At 30.3% G+C, this 22731-nt stretch overlaps 1 protein-coding gene across 1 annotated transcript in view; it reads right to left on the reverse strand.

The window, feature by feature from the left end:
- Positions 1-1250: 1250 nt before the first annotated feature.
- The window catches only part of Mkp3 (Mitogen-activated protein kinase phosphatase 3), a 32326-nt gene continuing 10845 nt past the window's right edge, over positions 1251-22731 (reverse strand). The window contains exons 2-5 of the mRNA XM_065503100.1: positions 3308-3422; positions 3067-3250; positions 2868-3003; positions 1251-2774 (exon numbers count right to left, since the gene is read on the reverse strand). Coding sequence (XP_065359172.1) covers positions 2317-2774; positions 2868-3003; positions 3067-3250; positions 3308-3422 — 893 coding nt within the window. The 3' untranslated portion in view covers positions 1251-2316. The remainder of the gene's footprint in view (positions 2775-2867; positions 3004-3066; positions 3251-3307; positions 3423-22731) is intronic.

Genomic DNA, 22731 nt, shown 5'->3' on the forward strand with positions numbered 1-22731 from the left:
TTACAAAATGTACAGCAGAAGCACAGAACTAGTAGACTAATGAATTCACTTGCGTTATTGCGAGGTCGACCCGTATGCTAGCAGGACGAATATACTTATAGAATTCCGTCGTGAGCTAATAAGGCATAATGTGAACATTACTAGAAGAATGGGCCTACGTTTTAACGACTACTTTAGAAGCAGTCGAAATGAAGAAGAGTAGGAGACTGTGTCCCATCTATTTTGCCATTGCCTGGCTCTAACAGACTTGCAAATCCCTTCCTCTAGTGTTTAGTTGAGTTATCAAGGATGAATCTGAGACGAATCCATTTCTTCATCAGAGAATCTGGTTGGTTAAACTTGGAAACAACGAATGCTGGATTTTTCTTCGATCCGCAGATTACTAGATCCATCATGATCTCATGCTGCTACATCGAAGTTAAACTCCTTTACGAAGATTGAAGGTCTGTTTAGGGTTAACAATAGTATAGAGCTTCCTACTCTAAGGAAATCAATTAGCGAACAGATTTGTACTAATAAGTTTTCTAGATCTTTAGTACATTTATTTTGGTACTTATTCACCCCTATCGGCAATAACATGTGAAATTTTTTGTTCCCATGAAATATCCATTTCCCTTGAAGGGAAAATTGCTATTGTGATATTCTCATGAACTTTTCATTCACAATAGTTGATTTTTGTTCGTAACGGCTGTTTATTGTTTACAAAATTCCATCTAAAAATTTCACAACATGCAGATTTTTACACTTGAACAAAGTTGATGAACGAAAAATGGGAAAAGGGAACATATTTCATATTTATTTTAGACAATTGATAGGAACTACCTTCGTCAGTGTAATTTTTCATCTTCAAAAATCTGTAGTACTTTCCCAAATCAGAATTCAACAATTTTATTTTCAATTAAAAATGTTAATCAATTTATGTTTTCAATAAATAAACAAATCCTTTTTCATTAAATAATCATTATTTAATGAAAAATTAGTTTGCAACCTCTCTATTTAAAAAATCTGTTTTATAATTATCTATATGTATAAAAAAAACAATAATTTTTATTATTGCTCTAATCCTGCAAATGTATTTTTTTGTCAGAAATTCAGATTTTTTTTTACAAATCAGCAAAAAATAAAGAAATTTTGTTTACATTCTGACTAAAAACCTATAAATCTTACTAAAACAGGAATAGAGCACAAAAAATTCGAACTTTTGTTCCTAGTTTTTTTTTGTTTTTATTGGAAGAGTTAAAAATCGTAAATTTTCTTTGAAAATATTTTTTTGTTTGTTTATTTTTCTTAATAAATTCTTTGTATTTTGTTTTAGGATTTATTATTTTAAATATATATAATATAAAAAAACGTAATTCTTTTTCTTTATAATTCTGTAAGTTGTTTTATAAATATATATATATTTGTTTGTTTGTTTTTTGTATGGACTATTACAATGTTTTGTTTGATATTTAAGTATAAATTACTCAATCTTTTTTTGTTTTGTTTGTTTAATAATTTTAATATATTCAATTAGTTTTATATAATAATAATAATAAATGACTTAAATAATGTTTGTTTGGTATGTACGTTGTACATACATAAATTAATGGATTTATATATTGATGTTTTCAAACATTTAGCAAATATTTGTTTTAATATTTAAATGTTAGAACTCTTTTCTTTGTTTCTAATTACTTAAAACTAATTTAATTTTTTTCTTTTATAACAATTCAACACACATAAAAATTCTATTTAAGATTTCATCTTAATTGTGTTTGAATAAATGTTGGTTTGGAACTTAAAAACTAAAATACATTTCTTTCAATATTAATTTAGTGTGTGTTGTGTCCTCCCGCCCCTTTTAATGTATGGTTTATGGGGGGAGGGGGTAGGATGACACGATACAATACAATATACAATTTAATCAAAATAATTTGTTTGTTAAAAAATAGGAGTTTTAGCAGGAAGGAGGGAGACTTAAAATTTGTGCCTTTTTTTTTGGTTTAAAAAGGGGGACAAAAAAACAGTTGAATTAAAACAAGATGATGATGATGATGTAACAACAAGTAGGAAAAGGTTTTGTACGTCCATTTAATCGCTTTGTGTTTGTTTGTGTGTGTTTAGGGATATTAAATTCCACCTGATGGCTTTACTCTAACATCACTCTTCTTGCAATTTCTTATTGACTTCAACTACTGAGACAGCTTCGACTGTGGTAGTAGTTGAGGTAGATGAAGAGTTTGTTGAGGCAGGCGACATATTGTCGGCATTTAAGGTTTGCGGTGGCTCATTTATATTCGGTGGCAGTACAAAACTCTTTCCTACAAGTTGATCTCATTTAAGACCTGTATCCGAAGACGGAGTCCATCGATCGAATTCAATGCCGGAATCTGGAGAGATGCCGGTGGCGGCTTTGGCCAATTGTGCTATATAACCGCCCGATTGTATGCACTTACAGTCGGTGGCTATGCAATTGCATGAGAATTTCGAAGATGCACACTGACCCATCGATATATCGCCACTTGTTACAGAGACACCTCCTCCCCCACCACTGCCACTTTGATCCATCGCTTCATTGGTATTCAAACGCAACTGGCGTTCGAATGAATGTAATTGTTGCATGAAATGAAAATTGGGCGAAACATCCGGTTTGCGATCGCGCACTAGAGTAAATGCATCATTGAGATTTAAAGCTCGGGTATGCATTAAGTAGGCCAACGTCACTGTTACAGAACGAGAGACACCAGCTAGGCAGTGAACCAGCACGGCCGAATTTTTAGAACGAGCTTCCTCTAAGTTAACAAAACAATAAAAGAAACAAACAATTACAAATGAATACATTTCAAAAACACAATATAAACATTTTAAATGTATTTAATACTAACCTATAAACTGTATGGCAGCTGGAAAATGCATGGCCAGATCTTGAGAATAATGATCGGTAATGGGTATTTGTAAATATTGTATACCGCCCGCAGCTTCGAAGACATTTGGAAGATCTTTAGTTACATTCAAAACATACTAGAAAATAAATTAAAAACATTATTAAAATAGGTTTCTTAATGATTTATAGTCTAAACCTACTTTTATATTGTATTTTTGTAATGCCCTTGCATCACAACTGTGCATGGCATTGCCTAAAAATAGGCCAGGTATTATTTCTACGGGGGCCTCATTGAAATTGTGATGTGAAGTACCTTCACAATCAGATGACTCAGCTGAACTGCTACAAGCTGAATCGGAATGTGGTGTTGAAATCCGCAGAGATCTTAAAAAGAAATATAAATTCAATTTTGAAATAAAAGTTAAATTTCATTTAACTCACCTTAAACCCATTAATTGATCTGCCTGAGTGCTACGACTAGATTCCATTTCTTTATTTTGTAAACTACCATCTTCACACCATTCGGGAAATGTTTGGCGAAAACTGCAGAAACCATCTGGAAAACAAAGAAAAGAGTTTTAAATTATAGAAAATATTTTTAAGCAACAAGATTTGATCAAAATTTAAAAAATATTATTAAAAACAAGTAAGAGAGCTATATTCGGCTGTGACGAATCTTATATACCCTTCACCAAATTATACTTCAAAATACAAATTTTAAATATTTTTAGGTAAACACAATTTATTTTTTCAATGTTCTTTTTTTGGAATTTTTTTTTTAAATTTTAAAATATTTTTTTTTAAATTTTTTAATTTTTTTTTGTAAAAAAAAAATCGGATAAAAAAATATTTTTTCCTATTTTGACCTATTGTAGGTCCAACTTACTATGGACTTATATACGTTTCAAAGGTCTTTGAAATATCTATCATTAGATATCCCTATTGTCTATATTAATGACTTAGTAATCCAGATATAGGTCAAAAATCGAGGTTATCTTGGTTTTTTCCTCATATCTCAGCCATTTGTGGACCGATTTTGCTGATTTTAAATAGGAAACTTCTCGAAAGCATGTCTGACAGAATTATTACAGATTTGGATCCCGAAGATATCTGGAGTCTTCAGAAAATTGATTTCAACAGACTCCGCTATCCGCTATAGGGTCGGAAAATCATATTGTGGAAATTACAAACGGAACGACAAACTTATATATACCCGGAAGGTTATAAAAACCAGTTATGAACTTCACAAATTCATCTGTTTAAAGTTTGTCTGTGCTATTTATTTGTCCATTCTTTAAGACTCAGTTCTCAAGTTAATTTGATCTTGAAAGGGTATTCCTAATTTAGAGTGGAAAATTCCTATAGTCCCATGTTAGCTTCAATCTCCAAAAGTTCCATATTGGCTTCAATCGTGGGTCTTTCTAAAGTCCCATATTAGCTTCAATCGTAAGCCTTTCTAAAGTTCCATATTATCTGCATTGGAAGGTCTTTCTAAAGTCCCATATGAGCTTCAAGTGTAGCTCTTTCTAAAGGTCAATATTAGCTTCAATCGTAAGTCTTTTTAAGTTCCATATTATCTTCAATCGTGGGTCTTTCTAAAGTCCCATATTAGCTTCAATCGTAGGCCTTTCTAAAGTTCCATATTATCTGCATTCGAAGGTCTTTCTAAAGTCCCATATTAGCTTCAATCGTAGCTCTTTCTAAAGGCCAATATTAGCTTCAATCGTAAGTCTTTTTAAGTCCCATATTAGCTTCAATCATAGGTCTTTCTATAGTCCCATATTAGCTTCAATAACAGGTTTTTCTATAGTCCCATATTAGCTTCAATCGTAGGTCTTTCTAAAGTTCCACATTAGCTCCAATCGTATGTCTTCTTTCTATAGTCCCATATTAGCTTCAATCGTATCTCTTTCTAAAGTTCCACATTAGCTCCAATCGTAGGTCTTTCTATAGTCCCGTATTAGCTTCAATCGTAAGTCTTTCTATAGTCCCATATTAGCTTCAATAGTAGGTCTTAGGATATGTAATTACAGGTTTCATATAATCCTAAAGGAAATAACCGATTGTTCGTAAAACTTTTGTGGGGCGGGAATTAAAAGAAAGTGCCAAATCAGTTTGATGCTTCGTCTTCTAAAAAAGTCATTCGTTTGAGCCGAAAGCTCACGTTGTTGCGCGGAAAAATAGTCCAAGTTTGGCTGGTACCTTTTCTTTTTTCGCTAAAGAATTATGGCAATGCAATAGTGATTTAGAATGGAATTTGGAAGACTCTTACACAATAGTAGTCACTATTGTGTTCGGAAAACCTGGGAAATTCATTGGCTCGAATTCATGATTGATTGGATTATTGGTTCACTGTTAACCTATGACGAAATTCATAAATAACATCACACCAAGGAGGTTCAAGATTTGAGTTTAGTCGGCACTCATAGCCAAGAGTGGAAATGTTGCAAAAATTAACAGCAGAGCTTTAAATAACGTTTGTAAGATCGCAACAGATGGTTAATTTTGTATGACTGGATATGAGCTCAAGAATCGACAAGACCAAACCTTTCAAGTCGAGCAAAATCTAACCAAAGATTGGATAAAGGAAAATTCGAAACGATTCACCCACCACGGCTTCTCAAATATTTAAGGTAAAGCTCAAGTAAAGCTACCAGATTCTTTACCAAGATATCCAAGTTCTCCTCATATAAATTTTTGGCTGATAAGTCAAAATAATAGTTTCTGGCTGATGAGTTATGCACCTTATATACGATGTCAATTATAAAGATGGGATTAATACCACCTTTCCATTACCACTGCTAGAAATCTTGGAAGAAATAATGATATCCAATCACCAAATGTGTATCGTTTTCTATCACGACAATGCGAGTTTCCAGAGGGCAATTAAAACGATTTGCTGGTTTATCCTACCTACAGTTCCGATTTAGCACCCAATGATTTATTTATCTTCCAGCCCTTAAACAACATATTTACCTATAAACAAAACGAAGTTCATAAAAATGATCATATACGAAATAAAAATTACAATCAATAGTTGATCAGACTACAACAGAGAAAACGTTGCCACAAAAATTGACTCTACGCTTCGGAACGATACGAGTCTCACTCGGCCAAAGATAGTCAATCCAGGAAAGAACTTCAACAACAGTGGAAGTGTTTCAAAAACAACAAAGAAGGAGAATGCATAATATGTTATTATTAAATATGATCTCTTTAAGCCAACCACTATTCTACACCCTTGTTGCCACATCTCAAACCATAAGTAGTGAGCTTCCTCATTATCATGTAAATATGTCGCTTCTAAAAGGTCACCATTAAGTCCATATAAATTGACTTTGTTTTATAGTTGGAAATAACTGTTTACCCCCACCTAATAATACTATACTCTGTGCTATAAATTTCATTTCTATTCAGTTGCTAAAAGGTGACAAAGTCCATATAAAATATAGTATTTGTAGTTTTTTTTTATAAATTTGTTGTTGTTGTAGTTGTTGTCCAAATTTGTTTACTGTAAAAGTTTCATATTTAGCGGATGTGAATGTTGTTGCTGTAGCTATTGTTGTTGGGTTTTCAATTGTAAATCATATGTCGCTGTCGTTGTTGTTGTTGCTGTTGATGGTGGTGCTACTGTTGCTGACATCATATCATATTCATTCAAATAAATCTAAAACAAAAAACCGACCGACCGACAACTGACTAACTACCGCTTTCGTTGCGATTTGTAATAAATTCAAGCAAACATTTAGATAATGCATTTTTCTCTTTTTTGTTTTGTTTGTATTACAATTTGAAATATGATGCTGCTGCTCTGTGCTGTGCTGTTTAGGTTGAAGATTCCATATATTGTAACACATACCCAACACACTACACTGGTCGTTACAAATATGCAGTCACACAAGTCATACATTCATTCACTCATTCAGTCCGTCTCTCAGTCAGTTAGTAAGAAGAATGCTTTTTATTTGTGTATATGTAAAAATTTTTAAATTCAAATAAATACTGGGTTTTTGTATTTAACTAACAAAGCGTAGGAATGAAATATTTCCTCCTCTTACACGTACTTTAAATGACTGACTAACTGCCTGCTTCCCTGTATGATGTCGCTCCTGGTATGGTGTTTTTTGTTTCTACATTTTGTTTATATAACACATTACGTTTGTTCACTTTTTCGTTCCATTCATATTCATTCATGAGCTTTTTTACATGAATGATTTGAATTTTCACGACTGCAGGCAGTTAGTTAACCAGCAGCACCAATACCGGCGAGCAGAGCCGCGGTTATTTAAAGTATTTTTAAGATATATTGTAGAAATTCCAAATGTTACTACAAACCAACATTCAGAAATGAAAAAAAACCAGTTCCACAATGTGGTCAGTTAAATGGAGGCAAACAAAAATTTATAAAATAATCAGACGACGACGACATTCGATTAAATTTTATTCATGTTTAAAATACATTCATGCTTTTACATACCTACTTGTATTGTATTTAGTCAGTCAGTCGTTAGTGATTAAAACTTGAAACTAAATTTATTTAAATTGATAGTGATTTTCTTGAATTTTTTTCCAATATTAAGCAATTCTTGTAGTAATTGGAATTTTCCAAAGGTTTAGGTCGATTTCCGAGGTTGGTTTACTCCAAAGTCTCAGTCATGATATTGGTTTGCTCACAGAGAAAACAGATTCTTAGTAGCAACCGAATTTGTTGCCAATCGAATGATTCTACCTTAGTGAGAAAATATTACAGTTGTGGCTACAAAATTTTAGAAATGGTAACAAAAGTTTGGTTGCTTCAACCGAAATTCTTTATTATCAACTAACTCTCTGGAGATAGAACCGAAAAATTCTATGTGTGCAACCGAATCATTCGATTGGCAACAAATTCGGTTGCTACTAAGAATCTGAAAAATTGTTTGTTGAGCCAGAAAATATCGAATGTTTCGTTTTCTAATAGGATACATTTTTGTTTCTTCTTGGACCATCACTCAGGGGATGTTGACCCCTACTCATGCAAAGCATTGTGTTGGAACTAGGAAAATAGGTTATGGGAGAGAGGAAAGAGGGAGTAGTGTTTGTGGACATTCGATTTGAACTTTCCGACATTGAAAATGACAGGAAAGACTTGAACGGGAAGTTTGTTCCACATATGGACAGTACGGTTAAAGAACGAATTTTCCCTGTAGTGTGTTGTGCGGTCCACTGGCCAATCAACCACAAAGGGATGTGTTCTTGATGAAAAACATGTATTACGTACAAATCTGCGGGAATCAGGAACAGGTTCCCTAATTTCATCAGAACACATTCCATTGTGGTAACGATAGAACAGTGAAACACAACCCACATTGCGTTGGTGCTTCAGTGAATCAATAGAGTTGGATATTGTGGAATCAGACCCTACTGTCACCAATAATAACCTTCGCCGTCTCCTGTGCGCGGTCGAGAAGCTGTGGGAGCTGTATTCCATTTTCGATGGGATATAGGTGGTGTAAGTAGTGAGGAGATCAGATGGAGTGAAGTACTACACCGTTTCAGAAATCCAAAACACTTGAATGCTTCATTCGACACTTGAAAAATGTGTTTAGATTAACGGACATTACAATTTATTTTTATGCCGAGAACATCAAGAGCGTCTGATTCCACAATATTTACACCATCCATAAATACAGATGAAGCAACATAGTCTGTTGTTCGTTTTTGTGTCAACATGCAACATTGAGCCTTGAAAGTGGCTCTATTCAGAGATTGTCAGAAGGGGCCAATTAAAGGAATCATTCACGTTTTCATTGTCTCAATCTTCGACACGTTTGGTCTGTAACTGAATGAATAAGAATGGCAAATGTTGCTGTCATCTGCAAAAGAATAGATAGGGTTGGAAGTTTGACGTAGAAGGGCGTTTAGAAAAATAAGAAATAGAGCAGGAGAAAGAACATTTAATATTGTGTAAGCATTTGGTATTTTAATCTTACCCAACAAAGTTTCAAAGAATGTTTATATGTTCTTGGATCAATGAATATTATCCCGAAACTTAACCACAATTGACTGTATGGATCTTTCCAGAAAATACAATCAATCAAATAAAAATTATTCGCTTTCAAATGAAAAATTCAACAAGAGCTAGCGAAACTCTTCCTAGTTAACGAGCCCTCTATCGTGGATTTTGATCTCTCGGTGATCGCCAGAATTGACTTCAAACTGATACATCATCATCAGTACAACCATGACTGGACTCCCAATTGTCACACATCAAATGTCAACATTACGACCCCGAGAGAAGTTTCTTCGTTCGAACTAGAAATAGTGAGATCATGTATTGAGGTTGTTCCATATGATCGAGGCAGTCGGCGAATTTTAAATCAATCTGAATCAACTAACATTGAAATAAAACAGCATTTATTGGCATGAGTCTTTTACGAGGAGTGAAATCCAACAATAGTTGTTCGTTATTTATAAACAAAAGTTATTGATGAAAGGAGAAATTCTAGAAATCTTCCAAAGAATGATTTGATAACCAATAATTATTCATTAAAGAACTAGTTCTAGAGAATCGTTCAAAAGAAAGATTTGCTGGTTACCTAAATCTTCCGATCAGTATTCGTAGCAATTTCAAAAAAAATTTGTGGTTCAGAAATCCCAACTGGAACGAATATTGACTCCATTTCGTTCATGCTGGAACTAGTTCAATCTATATAATTATTAATTTCATAACATAAATTTTGTTAAGTGTAATTATTCAAATTGGAAACATTAGTTTATGAATGAAATTGTTTTTTTTTTTTTAAACACCAATGAGTAAGCATAAAAGCATACATAATAATTAGTTAATGGTACTAAAAAATACACATGAAGTTTTATAGAACTTTACATTATTTTGTCATAAATTAGTTCAAATAATGTGTGTACAAGCGAAAAAAACTCATACTCCATGAATGGGGGGGGGACTGACTGACTATAAGCAAGCATATCTTTACAACAATCTCTGTGCAGCAAACTTAAACTACAATAAACTAATAATAATGATATTAATAATACAAAAATATTGTTGTATAAGTTAATTATTTTAGCAAAAAGAAGACAAACAGAATTGTTGAATGAAATTTTTCGTTATACTTGAGTTAGTTTTCTTAGATATTGTGTATTTTTTTTACTACACCTCTCATAGTTAAACTACAAGTATGTTGTATGATGATGATGGCGGAAAAGGCGGAAATAATGAACTCAGAAAACAGTCAACCAAAAAGAAAATAAAATAAAAAATATAAAGAAACCAACCCATGAAGGAAAGAAAACACAATGAATTAAAAAAAAAAATCACAAAATATTATGGAATTGCATGAGTTGTTTTTAACCGCCTTTTTAAAATTCATTCATAAAAATTGGTTTACAGGCTTTGTTGTTGTTATAGTTGTAATATTTTGTTTAAGAATCACATAAAAAAAAGTAATTTTATTATTTCACAGTTACTAGGAGCGAGGAATAACAAAATATAATTAGTTTATCTTTGTTGAACAATAAAAATATTATAACATGCATCATGAGAGGGAATAATAATAATAAAAAATTTAAAAGAAAACTAAGCTACATATTGTATTTTAATTACAATATATGACAATTCTTAAGCTGTCACTCAAAAATTGTAAACCTTGGTATAACGGTTGACAGTTAGTCTATTGATGGTTTAAACAATTTCCAGTTTAAACTGAGCAATTAATTTTTCGAAATTGTATTTTAGATGTTACTCTATAATAGCTTAATAATTAAATGTTTCAAAAGGTATAATTCTTTTTAATTAAATTGTGTTTAAATTGCCAAATTAGTTTTATAAAATTGGGGTTTAAACCGTACCGATTTACTAGTTTTTAGACAGAATTTTAAACTAAGTTTATCTCTCGTATTAAAAACTAGTTAAAACTGTCTTTAAATTGTGAATTTACGTTTTTTAATCGTGAGTTTAAGCTTTCACTCTATAAAAGTTTAATATTTAAACATTGGTTTAACTCTTTAAAGTTAAACTTGTTTTTAATATTGTAAAATTGTTTTTAAATTGTCAAATTAGATTAACAAAATGGTTTAAACCTGAAGCGATTTGTAAAGATTTAGACTGACTGTTACTAAGTTTTTCTCTAGTATTAAAAACTAAATTCTGTAATTTGTTTTACAAATCTTGCGTTTCAGCTGCCACTCTATAATAGTTAAATAATTAAACTTTAGTTTAATGTATAAAAGTTAAGCTACTTCTTAATTAAACTGTTTAAATTATCAAATAAGTTTTACAAAATAAAGATTTAAACCTGTAAGTTTAAACTGTCATTAAATTGTGAATTTACTTTTTTCAATCATGAGTTTAAGCTGTCTCTCTATAACAGTTTAATATTTAAAAATTGGTTTAACGTTTTAAAGTTAAACTTCTTTTTTATTAAATTGTGTTTAAATTGTCAAATTGGTTTAACAAAACAAAGGTTTGAACCTGTAGCGATTCGTTAAATTTTACATTGGCTGTTAAACTAATATCAGACACTAGTTTAAACTACCTTGAAATTGTGAAATTAGTTTTTCGAATCTTGGATTTAAACTGCCACTCTATAAAAGTTTAGTAATTGAACATTGATTTAACGTTTAAAAGTTAAACTTCGTTTTTATTTATAAGGTTTTACAAAATAAGGGCTTAAACCTGTAATGGTTTATTAGCTTTTAGACAGGCTGTTAAACTAAGTTTAACTCTGGTTTTAAAAATTAGTTTACACTGTTTTTAAATTGTGAAATTTGCCACTCTCTAATAGTTAAATAATTAAACGTGGTTAAATTAAACTGTCTTTAAATTGTTAAATTAGTTTTACAAAATATCGATTTAAATCTATAGCGATTAATTAAATTTTAGACTGTATAGATAGCGGAGTCAATGTAGCCATGTCCGTCTGTATGTTGAAATCAAATTTCCGTAGCCCCCAAATAACTTATATACATGATTCATACATCAATATATCGGGAACTCTACCGGCTCGGGACAATCGTCGCATAAATGGCTGAGATATAAGGAAAAAACCAGGACAACATCGATTTTTTAGCTATATCTGGATCGATTGTTGACCTATTTTTGATCTACATATGTATATCTAATAATGGATATTTCAAAGTCCTTTGTGTATATAAGGCCAAAGTAGGTCGGACCTACAATGGGTCAAAATCTTAATAATTAATTTTTAACCCGATTTTTTTTTTCACCAAAAAAAATTTTGAATTTTTTTAAAAAAAAATTTTAAAAAATGAATTTGAAAAAAAATTAAAAAATAAATTTTTAAAAAAAGTTTTTGCCATATATCTATTTTTGTCTTAATAAATAATTTTTAACCCAAATTTTTTTTCATAAAAAAAAAATTTTTGAATTTTTTTTTAAAAAAATTAAAAAAAAAATTTTCAAAATATATCTATTTTGCCACACATATATCTATTTTTTTCCTAATAAATAATTTTTAACCCAAGTTTTTGTTCACCAAAAAAAAATTTTAGAATTTTTTTTTTTAAAAAATTAAAAAAATGAATTTGAAAAAAAAAGTTTGTCATATATCTATTTTATTCTTAATAAATAATTTTCAACCCAAATTTTTTTTAACCAAAAAAAATTTTTATTTTAAAATTTATTTCACTTTATTAAAATTTTTTTTTTTAATATTTATTTGAAAAAAGTAATTTTTTAAAAAAAAATGTTGTCATATACATATGTATGTATTTTTTTGTTAATAAATTAATTTTTTTTTTAATTTTGTTTATCTAAAAATATTTAAAATTCTTATTTTAAAGTTTAATTTGGTGAAGGGTATATAAGATTCGAAGCTCTCTTACTTGTTAATACTAAGTTTATCTCTTGTATTACAAACTAGTTTAAACTATGTTTAAATAATGAAATTAGTTTAAGCCAGCATTCTATAAAAGTTTAACTTCATCTTAATTAAACTCTGTTTAAATTGTCATATCAGTTTTTCCAAATAAAGGTTTAAATCGATTTAATTAGTTTTTGAACTTAGGGTTAAACAAAGTTTAAACTAAAAAATTTGCATTTCTAATATTCAAGTTGGTTTTTTGTAAAAATTAAATTTGTGTTACTAAGTTAAAAATATTCTCAATCAAAGTTGTTGTTTTTTTTTTTAGATCAACCTTTTTTTAATAACTTTTTTCCCATTTTACATAATTCGCAGAAAAAATTCATAATTAATTACCAACCCGCATAACTCAATGATGACGTTAGGTGTGTGTGTGTGGCGTTTTTTAATTAAAACTAAATAACACAAATTGAAAACATTGTAAAAAATCACATGTCTTTCAAACTGTGTTTTTGTTAACAACGTGCGGGCGTTTTTTTTGTTATTTATTTATTCATTTATTATTTTTTTTTTTTGAAGTTTTCATATTTAAATGAGTGTTTTTAGTTTTAATTTGCACTTTTTTTGTTTTTGGTCAAGATGTTGCTGATTGTTTAAACAAATTTATTTATTTATTTTTTGTTTCGAATTCATTGATGAGTTCACAAAACGACCTTCATAAATTTTGAAACAAAAGTTTATATAAAAATATGTAAACTGTTTTTTTTTTTTTGACGAACATACAATTTTTTTATTGTTTTCTCTTAAACCGGATTTGGCTATAAAGAAAAAAAATAATGTCGAAAAAGTTATTAACAAAAAAATTGGGGAATAAAAAAAACTACCAGCTTTCTCATATTGTTTGGTTTATTTTTAAATTCTTTAGTATTTGAAGTCAATCAAAAATATATAAAAAAAAACAAACTTAATGGCTTAATAACGTCATAAGTTAAAAATATTTAAATTTATTTTCCTCTCATCAATGAATAATGTTTAATATTAGTTAGAAAAAGAAACAAAACATAAATAAATAAATATTGTAAATGACAGTTGTTGGATGCAGATTCTGAAAACAGGTTTAAAATTATTTTTTCTATAATTGACAATGTCTTTCGAAAATATTGCAGAACGTTGCAACGTTCTCGACAACTTGTTTTCTAGAAGTTTCATTCGGTTGTTATAATTTTCTCTGTGTATAACTAACTCATTGATCAATTTTGTTCAAGTTTGAAAATATGTACCAAAAAAGTACAATTGTGCAGACCTTTTTATTCCTGCATTTAGTATTCAAATGGAATGCGTGTTTATGACAATTACATTTATTACACACACACAATACCAAAATTCATTGAGAATTTATAACCCCTTAAGCTTTTTCGGTTTGCTCCTGTTTAATATGAATCATTTTTGTATGTGAGTTATGATGACTTGTTAGTGGGTCTTGTGCCCCCTTTTGGTTTATGGTCTTTCTGTATATACAAAAGTTTGTTAACATTTTGTGTCTATTTTGTTCTTGCCTTTTGTTCATTTGTTTGTTTATTTTGTAAATGTTTTAACAATCAAACACAGCTACACATATGTATGAATGTGCAGCATTATGAATTTCGTATTTGTTAAAAAAAATTTCATTAATTTCATTGAAGATTTTGTTCCGTTTCATACAACTCATGCATCGTTTTTATTTTCATTGAATAAAAATTTGTATGTATGTATTTGTAACAACAACAAATTTGTATATAAACATTGCTCATTCGTTTAATATAACGGCACAAAATATGCACCACAGCACACGACTATTTATAGTTTTCATACTCGTCGTCCGTCGTATGTTTCAAACAAAAACAAAAAAAGAGATGAAGCAGTAAAAATTATGACTCATTTCTAAATGGAATTCTGTACACTTGTTCACAAAAAAGCGAGTAGTTAGAGTTACTCTACTAAAACTCCCTGCTCCATAGCAATTTACTCATATTTGCAATTTTATGTATTTACACATAAAAAAAGTTAATTGGAACCAAATACATTAATTGGCCAAATGTTCGGTACTTGAGGCAAGATTATTACCCACTATCTGTCAAGGAATTAAGGACTTCTCTTCTTAGAATTAATATTTTAGATTTTGAATTTCTCAAATTTTGTTAGTCTAACTTGTCTATTCATGTTTTTCCTAGTGTATATATATTAATTAATCAAATCCACATCCACATCTCCATTATGAATTTTTGATTGATGGTTTTGTAATTGAAATTTTTGTTGTGTAGCGGAGAAGAGAAGAAATCTTTGTAAATCCTTAAAATGAGAGATACACAAATTAATAGAATTGAAGCTTTGTAAACAATGACTTTTCATCATGCAAAGACATGCAACCGAATTTAAACATGGACTCCACGTCTTGCTGATTCTTTCACTAATTCTAATTCAAAATTAGTATCAGTTAAAGTCAGCATAATTCAAAAATTTCGTTCAATTTTTAGTTCAATCCAGGCTGTGTCTATTCTTCAATTTTTAGTTCAATCGTGGCTCATGTCTATTCTTCAATTTTTAGTTCAATCGTGGCTCTGTCTATTCCTCAATTTTTAGTTCAATCCAGGCTTTTTCTATTCTTCAATTTTTAGTTCAATCGTGGCTCTGTCTATTCCTCAATTTTTAGTTCAATCCAGGCTCTGTCTATTCTTAAATTTTTAGTTCAATCGTGGCTCTGTCTATTCCTCAATTTTTAGTTCAATCCAGGCTCTGTCTATTCTTCAATTTTTAGTTCAATCGTGGCTCTGTCTATTCCTCAATTTTTAGTTCAATCCAGGCTCTGTCTATTCTTCAATTTTTAGTTCAACCGTGGCTCTGTCTATTCCTCAATTGTTAGTTCAGACTCTGACTATTCTTTTAATTCTGTTTTTAGTATATTAAAAATCCCTAGATTATTTGAACTAAATTAACTTGTTTTATTGCTGCAAAACTATAGATATAAATTAATTAATTCTTCTTTCCTTCTCCAATAACAATGTATTGATAGTAATTGTTGTGATAAAGTCAGGCGCTACTGTCTGCCTGTCTGCCCATTAAACCATAAGGAAATATCTCTGTGTATGATGATGGTATTGCAGCAGATCACAGAACAAAAAAAAACAGAATTTATTAGGGGGAAGTATAAAATACTGTTTGTTTAAATTATGAAATGTAAACAAAGGGATTTATTTGTTTTTAGTTTGTTGTTGTTGTTGTTTTGCGCTCTACCACATTGCTGCTGCTTTTTGTTTCTTCCTGCTTAAAAAACCAAACAGAAAAATAAACAAAATTTTATATATTTATTTGTGTTGGAGCAACGAAACAAAAAACTGAAAAAAAAATTATAATAATAATGAAGAAAAAATAGATCGTAAAATGTATTAATTAAAATGAACTTTGTATATGTTTAAAATGCCATGAACAAAATTTACACATATGGAGAAGGAGGGTGGTAGGTTTATATGGGCTTAATAGTGCGTAGGTCCGTTCAAATTGTAAAATAATGCTTTTTTTATTTTATAGAAAATTTGTCTTATAAAAATTCTTATTAGTTTGTGTGTATGTCGGTAGTTGCTCTGTTTATGGTTCTATTGTTTACATTGTGGAGTTGGCGTTGCCAACTATGATTTTAATGGTGGTTTATTAAAAGTTAACGGTTGCTGCTCTGTTTATGGGTTTTTTGTTTACATTGTGGAGTTGATGTTGCCAACTGTTCTGTTTATGGTATTTTATTAAAAGTAACCGTTATTTAAAGTGTATATGTGAAGGAATTTCTAGGTTTAGTTTAGTAATGGAATTTTAGGGTTTTAAATGACTCAAAGTAATATTTCTACATAAAAAAGAAGAACTAATGGAAGGGAAATGTCATAATTTGAATTTTAAAGTCATTGATCTTTAAGTGAAGTCTCTAATTATAAACAGTACATGTGTTATATGTAATTTAAGTTACTAATAATGTTGGTACTTCAAATTTTTAATAAACAATTTTATTGTTTTTATGTAAAATTTTATTAATTTTTAATTATGATTTGCCTAATACTTGTTGTTCATTTTTATATTTCGAGTGGGCTTATTAAGTTTTGGAAAAAATATTTACTTTTTTTTAGCTTTTTTGTTGTTGTATACTCTCGGTTTAATGCGGACTAATTTGCATAAAAAAAGAAATATACTTCAAGTATATACTAGGTAGCTGCCATTCAAGAAACGTGCTAAGAATATTGAACAAAAAAAAATATTTATAAATAATGAAAAAAAAAAACAGAAATTATATTTATTAAAAACACCAAACAAAACAAATAAACTTTATACTATTTATATTGTAGGTCTTGTCCATATATATATTTCATACCAAAAGGGCTGGTAGAAAAAAAGAAAGAAAAAAGCAAATTCGTGGAATTGTTGTTTCACCATTTAGTTTTCTTTTATTTATACAGGAAGCTTAGAAAAAGACAAGATTACTAATAATAAACAATAATAAGAATTGTTACTAAACAAAAAAAAAAAAAACTCATAATTCTTGTAATTTCATAACGCAACCAAGCGAACGTACATTTGTCCGTCCCTGTCAAGTATAAGTTGAAATTCCTTTAAATTCTTTATTTTTATTTTACTTTATTTATGTATAAAGTTTGTAAGCTTGGAAATAAAAAAAACACCCACTATTGTAATAATAATATTATTAAAAATAAAAAAACTAAAAAAAAACAGAAAGAAAAGATAAAGAAAATCAAATAACAGAAAAAAAAACGTTCATATTGTAATTCTTCACAGTCATTTAATTTATTCTATACGTCCGCTTTTTAACTAAGCTTAAAGTGTTGTTGCGTTTGTGGCTGTCCCTGTTTCTGTCTCTGTCTGTCCATTTGTCTCTTTTACCATCTACTTGTTGTAGATATTGGGGTCTGCTGTTATTCATTCTTCTTTTATATGACCGTAGTACAACAAAACGACCGGAAATCGCCAACAACACCGTTTATTGTTGCAATTTTTTTTATTTTTGTTGTCGTTGATGTTATTTTTGAATTTTTCGTTAGTTTTTTTTTTTTGTATTTCATTTAATTTTATTTAGTGCTGGTGTTTTGTCGTATTTAAGTTGTATCATGTGCGTTAATATGCTGCATGCTTTTAGTAGTTTATTTTTTAACGATCATACATTTAATTTATTTACTTTTAAAGTGTTAAAAAATCAGCATTTGTTCGTATATATTTTTTTTTGGTGAATGTGTGTGGGTTGGGTTCAACTAGAATTTTATTGAGTAGAATTAAATTAAAAAAGATAATACCCTATAAACAATTAGGTAGACAGACGCAATCAGACACAACAAACACACGCATGTATTTTTTATTTCTTAAAAATGTTGCCAAAAGAAATTTAAACTTGATAGGGGGAGAGAGAGTGAGAGATAAAGAGTAGCCAACTTTGTTTATGTTGTGCTAAATTTGGCATTTCCTTTTATTTAAGTGATGCTACTTGTTTTTTTAATTAAAATAATTGAATATGCAAAAGGACTTAACGATTTTAGTCTCATCTAAAATAAAAATTTATTTTATTATATGAAAACAATATTTTGCCCATGATTCTTTGTAATAACTTTGGAATGATAAATTGATAATTTTGAATGGACTATGAATAAGAATCTCATATGGCCAAATACTTTTTTTCTAAGAATTTTAAATATTCTTTTTTGCAAACAAAACAACGATATTTTTATATAATATTTATCATATACTAAAAAGTCGATTTTTCACTAAAAAACAATTTTTCACTAAAAACTAAAGCGAGTAAAAACTCGATTTCTCACTAAAAACTAAATTTTCCACTAAAAACTTTATTTTTGACTAAAATTTTTTTTTTTACTAAAAACCCAAATTTTCACTCTTAAACAGATTCTTTTTTTCACTAAAAAAACGAATTTTTATTTTTCACAAAAAAAAAATAATTTTTGATTAAAAACCCGTTTTTTCGCTAAAAAAAAAATAACGATTCTTCAACAATGAACAGAAATTATTGGGAAGAAGATCACTTTTGTACCGAATCATTACTTGTGATGAAAAATGTAACGATTACGATAACCCGAAGCGTAAGAGATCGTATGTGAAGCCCGGCCAATCAGCCGAATCGACAACAAAGCCAAATATCCATGGCGATAAGCTAATGTTCTCTATTTGGTGGCATATATTATGGCTACTGAAATCTGACCAGAACCTGAACCGAACGCAACTGATTAGTTTGAAGCGAGTATTGGCCGAAAAACGCCCAGAATATGCGACCAAACATTAAACCATCATGACAATGCGAGGCCACATATTGCAATACCTTTTAAAAAGTATTTATAAAGAAGTGGTTGGTCCAGGCCTTGCCCCGTCCGACTACTATTTGTTTCAATCGGGGATACGCTTCACTTCCGAACATAGTACCTATCCGAAATTGGCATGATTCGGCCTCAAAATATGAGAAGTTCTTTTGGCTCGGAATCCATATGTTGCCAGAAAGATGGAAAAAGTTCATAGCTAACAATGGCGTACTTTCGTACTTCTTTGCTAATCCGCTTGAAAGTAGTGACAGTTCCCCGATATACAAGTAATCAATTTTGTCAGTGTTTAGAGTGTATTTTAGTGTATATATTTATTTAACTGTTTTTTTTTAATATTAATTCAGTTTTTTTTCTTTAAATGTGTGGTACCACAAACTATTTGGCGTTCCAGGTTACAAAAGAAAATAATAATAAAAAAAACAAATATTAGTGTTGGCGTTGCCATATTTGGCTGTTAAGCTTAAAAGTTGTTAATTTATTTCAACTCTTTAACTTTTTCATATTCAGCCCTATTCGGGAAATAATTTTGCTTCAATTTCACAAAGATAATATTAAAGTTTTAATAATTTTTCAAAACTGCTAAGCCGCCCCTGAAATACATAATTTAATTTGCTAATTAGTTTTTATACATTTTATTATTTTATTTAGAGCAAGAATAAAGTTAAAAAATGTTTCCATAAATCTTAAAAGTGTCAAGTGTTTATAATTGTAATTTTCTTGTGTTGCCAACAATCAAATTCCAAATTTGTCCAGAATAGAGCAGATTTTCATAAGTGTCGAGTGTTTATAAATATTTAGGCGTTATGTTGATAGATTTTTATTTTCGATTTGTTATTTAAAAAAATAATATAAAACAATGTGTGGGTTTCTATAATTTGTTGTTTTGGCGGTTGGTTTTTTTATGTTTGTTTTCAGGTTAACCACATTTAGCAGTGGTAATATAATAAGACTGATTAAACAAATTTAAATTTATAATTATTTTGTTCATAATTAAAGTTTCATGTAACTAAACTAAAAGAATTTTTATTGAAAATGTTAAGTTAAGAAAAAGAAAACTGAATTTTCCTTTTAGTTTAGTTAAGTAGGCTTTCTCTCACATATAAAATACAAAATAAATAAATAATATTTATATATAAAAAAAGTAACACTAAAAAACAACAGCAGCTTGCTTTAACCAAAAAAAGATGACATGAACTAAATCCAATGCTAAGAAAAACACAAAAACAACAATATAAACTATAAAATATTGTGTACAAATAAAAAAAAATCACAATAAACATAAAAGGCATTGAGAAAGAGGCCACTTCTACCGACCAGCAGCAACAACTCAAGAAAAATCAGTTAAATTCTGAAAATGAAAAAAAATAAAGCTAATGAAAAGATATGAACTGAAAATTCCTAAGCAACGCCATTGTCGTACGTTCTTTATAACTATAAAAGGGAAGGAGAGAGAAAAAAACATTCAACAAAAACCCAGAAACATACGACATAAAGAAAAAAAAAATAAATATCAACAACAACGACGACAATAAGAGAAGAACAAGAAACAGACGAGGAGATACAAAAAAAAAAGCAACACTGCAGTATTTTCCAAAACATGGGAGCCAGGGGTGGTGAACAAATTTATAAATTAATGGCAACAATTTTAAACTGATTTAAAAGAAAAAAAACACAGGTTTAGTAATAATTCAGGGAAATATATAAGAAAACTTAGAACATTTTTCTTATTTCTTGCAAAAAGCTAATTGGAAATTAACAAAAAATTTTTATTTTTTTTTGCTTTGAAAATGTTGAATTTTGTTCCAACAAAGCGTCATATGCGGGAAGTTTTGCTTTACTTCTATAATTTGAAAAAAAAGTGCCGCTGAAGCACACCGATTGCTCACCAAAGCTTATGGAGAATGTGCTCCATTGGTTTCAACGATCGGCAGATGGTTTGTGCGGTTCAGTAGTGGAGATTTTGACATGGAAGACATTGATCGCCCAGGCCAACCAAGAATTACACCATGAAGATTGTTGTAGAACTCAACTAAAGGTTGCACAATCATTGGAAGCTACTCAAGCAACAGCATTAACCCAAAGGCAGGGAAATTGGGTACCATATGCATTGAGAGATCTTGAATGACGATTTTGCCGAAATGATGCTTGATCGCTCTAAAAGAAAATTTTTGTACCGAATCATTACTTGCGTTTAAAAATAGATCCATTACGATAACCCGAAGCGCAAGAAATCGTATGTGAAACCCGGCCAACCAGCTGAATCGACACCAAAACCAAATATCCATGGCGCTAATGTAATGCTGCACTTTATTTGGTGGCAGCAAAAGGGTCCTATTTATTATGAGTTGCTGAAATCTAACCAGACCTGTACCGAACGCAACTGATTTGATTGAAGCGAACATTGGCCGAAAAATGCCCAGAATCTGCTAGACATGAAACGGTAATATGCCATCATGACAACACTGGAACACATGTTGCAATACCTGTTAAAAACTATTTAGAAATAAGCGCATGGGAAGTTTTGACTTATAGTCCAGACCTTGTCCCGTCTGACTACTATTTGTTTCGGTCGATGCATAACGCTCTCTCTGGGATACGGTTCACTTAAGAACAGAGTATCTGAAATTTGCTTGAGTCGTTCTTGATGATAAAAGATGATAAAAACCAAACTAGGCGAATTTCGGAATTCTAGAGAACTTTAAATTTTGTAGGGCCATGGAAAACCAAATATTATCGAACTCAGAAGAAATTTTTCGTTTCTTTCCTAATAGATAATTTGTAATTAATATTGCCCAGCCCTGCTGTACATGTTGTGGAGTGTTGTTGTTGTTATTGTTGCTTGGCTGCATGTTTGTTGAGGATGGTGGAGGTGGTTGGTTGGTTGGTGCTGCAAATTGTATATAGAAAGAATGTAAAGTAAACCCAGTCCACAGTAAAAGAATGTACGAATATGTTTGATAAAACAACAAACAACGACCTGTTGATGCGTAAATATCAAAGCACACACAAAATAACAGTAACAACAACAAGAACAGCAGCAGCAACAAATCCAAAAACACACACACTTGCAACGAGTACAAGGAAAAAAGCTTCCCAAAACGAAAAAACAAAAAACTAAACTCAATAATATCCGCATGTGCCGGCGTATTAAACTGCTGCTCATCACATTGAGCAGGCAGCAGAAAATGTTAAACGCACTTGAGAAACTTTACAACAAACACACACAAACACACTCTTTCATCCACACAAGATTTTTCAGTCTGTCGAGGATGATGATGACGTTTGTTGTCGAATGCCATTGAATTTTGCTGGCCGGACCATCATAACTAACCAGGCATCCGTCGTTCGGTTTGCTTTTGGATGGTTCGCTTTGGTTGGCTTGATTTTTATTTAGACCTACTATAACTAAAAACTAAGCGGTTATTGACACTAAATACTACTACTTAAGTGGAGAAGTGGAAAAGGAAATTGATGAATATGAGGGAGATGAGAATGAGAATTTGAAAGGGTTTTTCATTGTAAAGTCAGCCTGACCTGTGTGACTGGATGGCTGTTTGGCTGCTGGTGCAGGCAAGGCTGTTTAGTAGCCTTAATGAACACAATTTTGATGTATAGATGTTAAACAGTAAGATTGGAAATTATAGGTAGGCAGAGGGACTTCCAAGTTTTCCATATTTAAAGCTTGAGTTTA

The sequence above is a fragment of the Calliphora vicina genome, chromosome 3, assembly GCF_958450345.1.
Source record: "Calliphora vicina chromosome 3, idCalVici1.1, whole genome shotgun sequence".
Classification (NCBI taxonomy): domain Eukaryota; kingdom Metazoa; phylum Arthropoda; class Insecta; order Diptera; family Calliphoridae; genus Calliphora; species Calliphora vicina.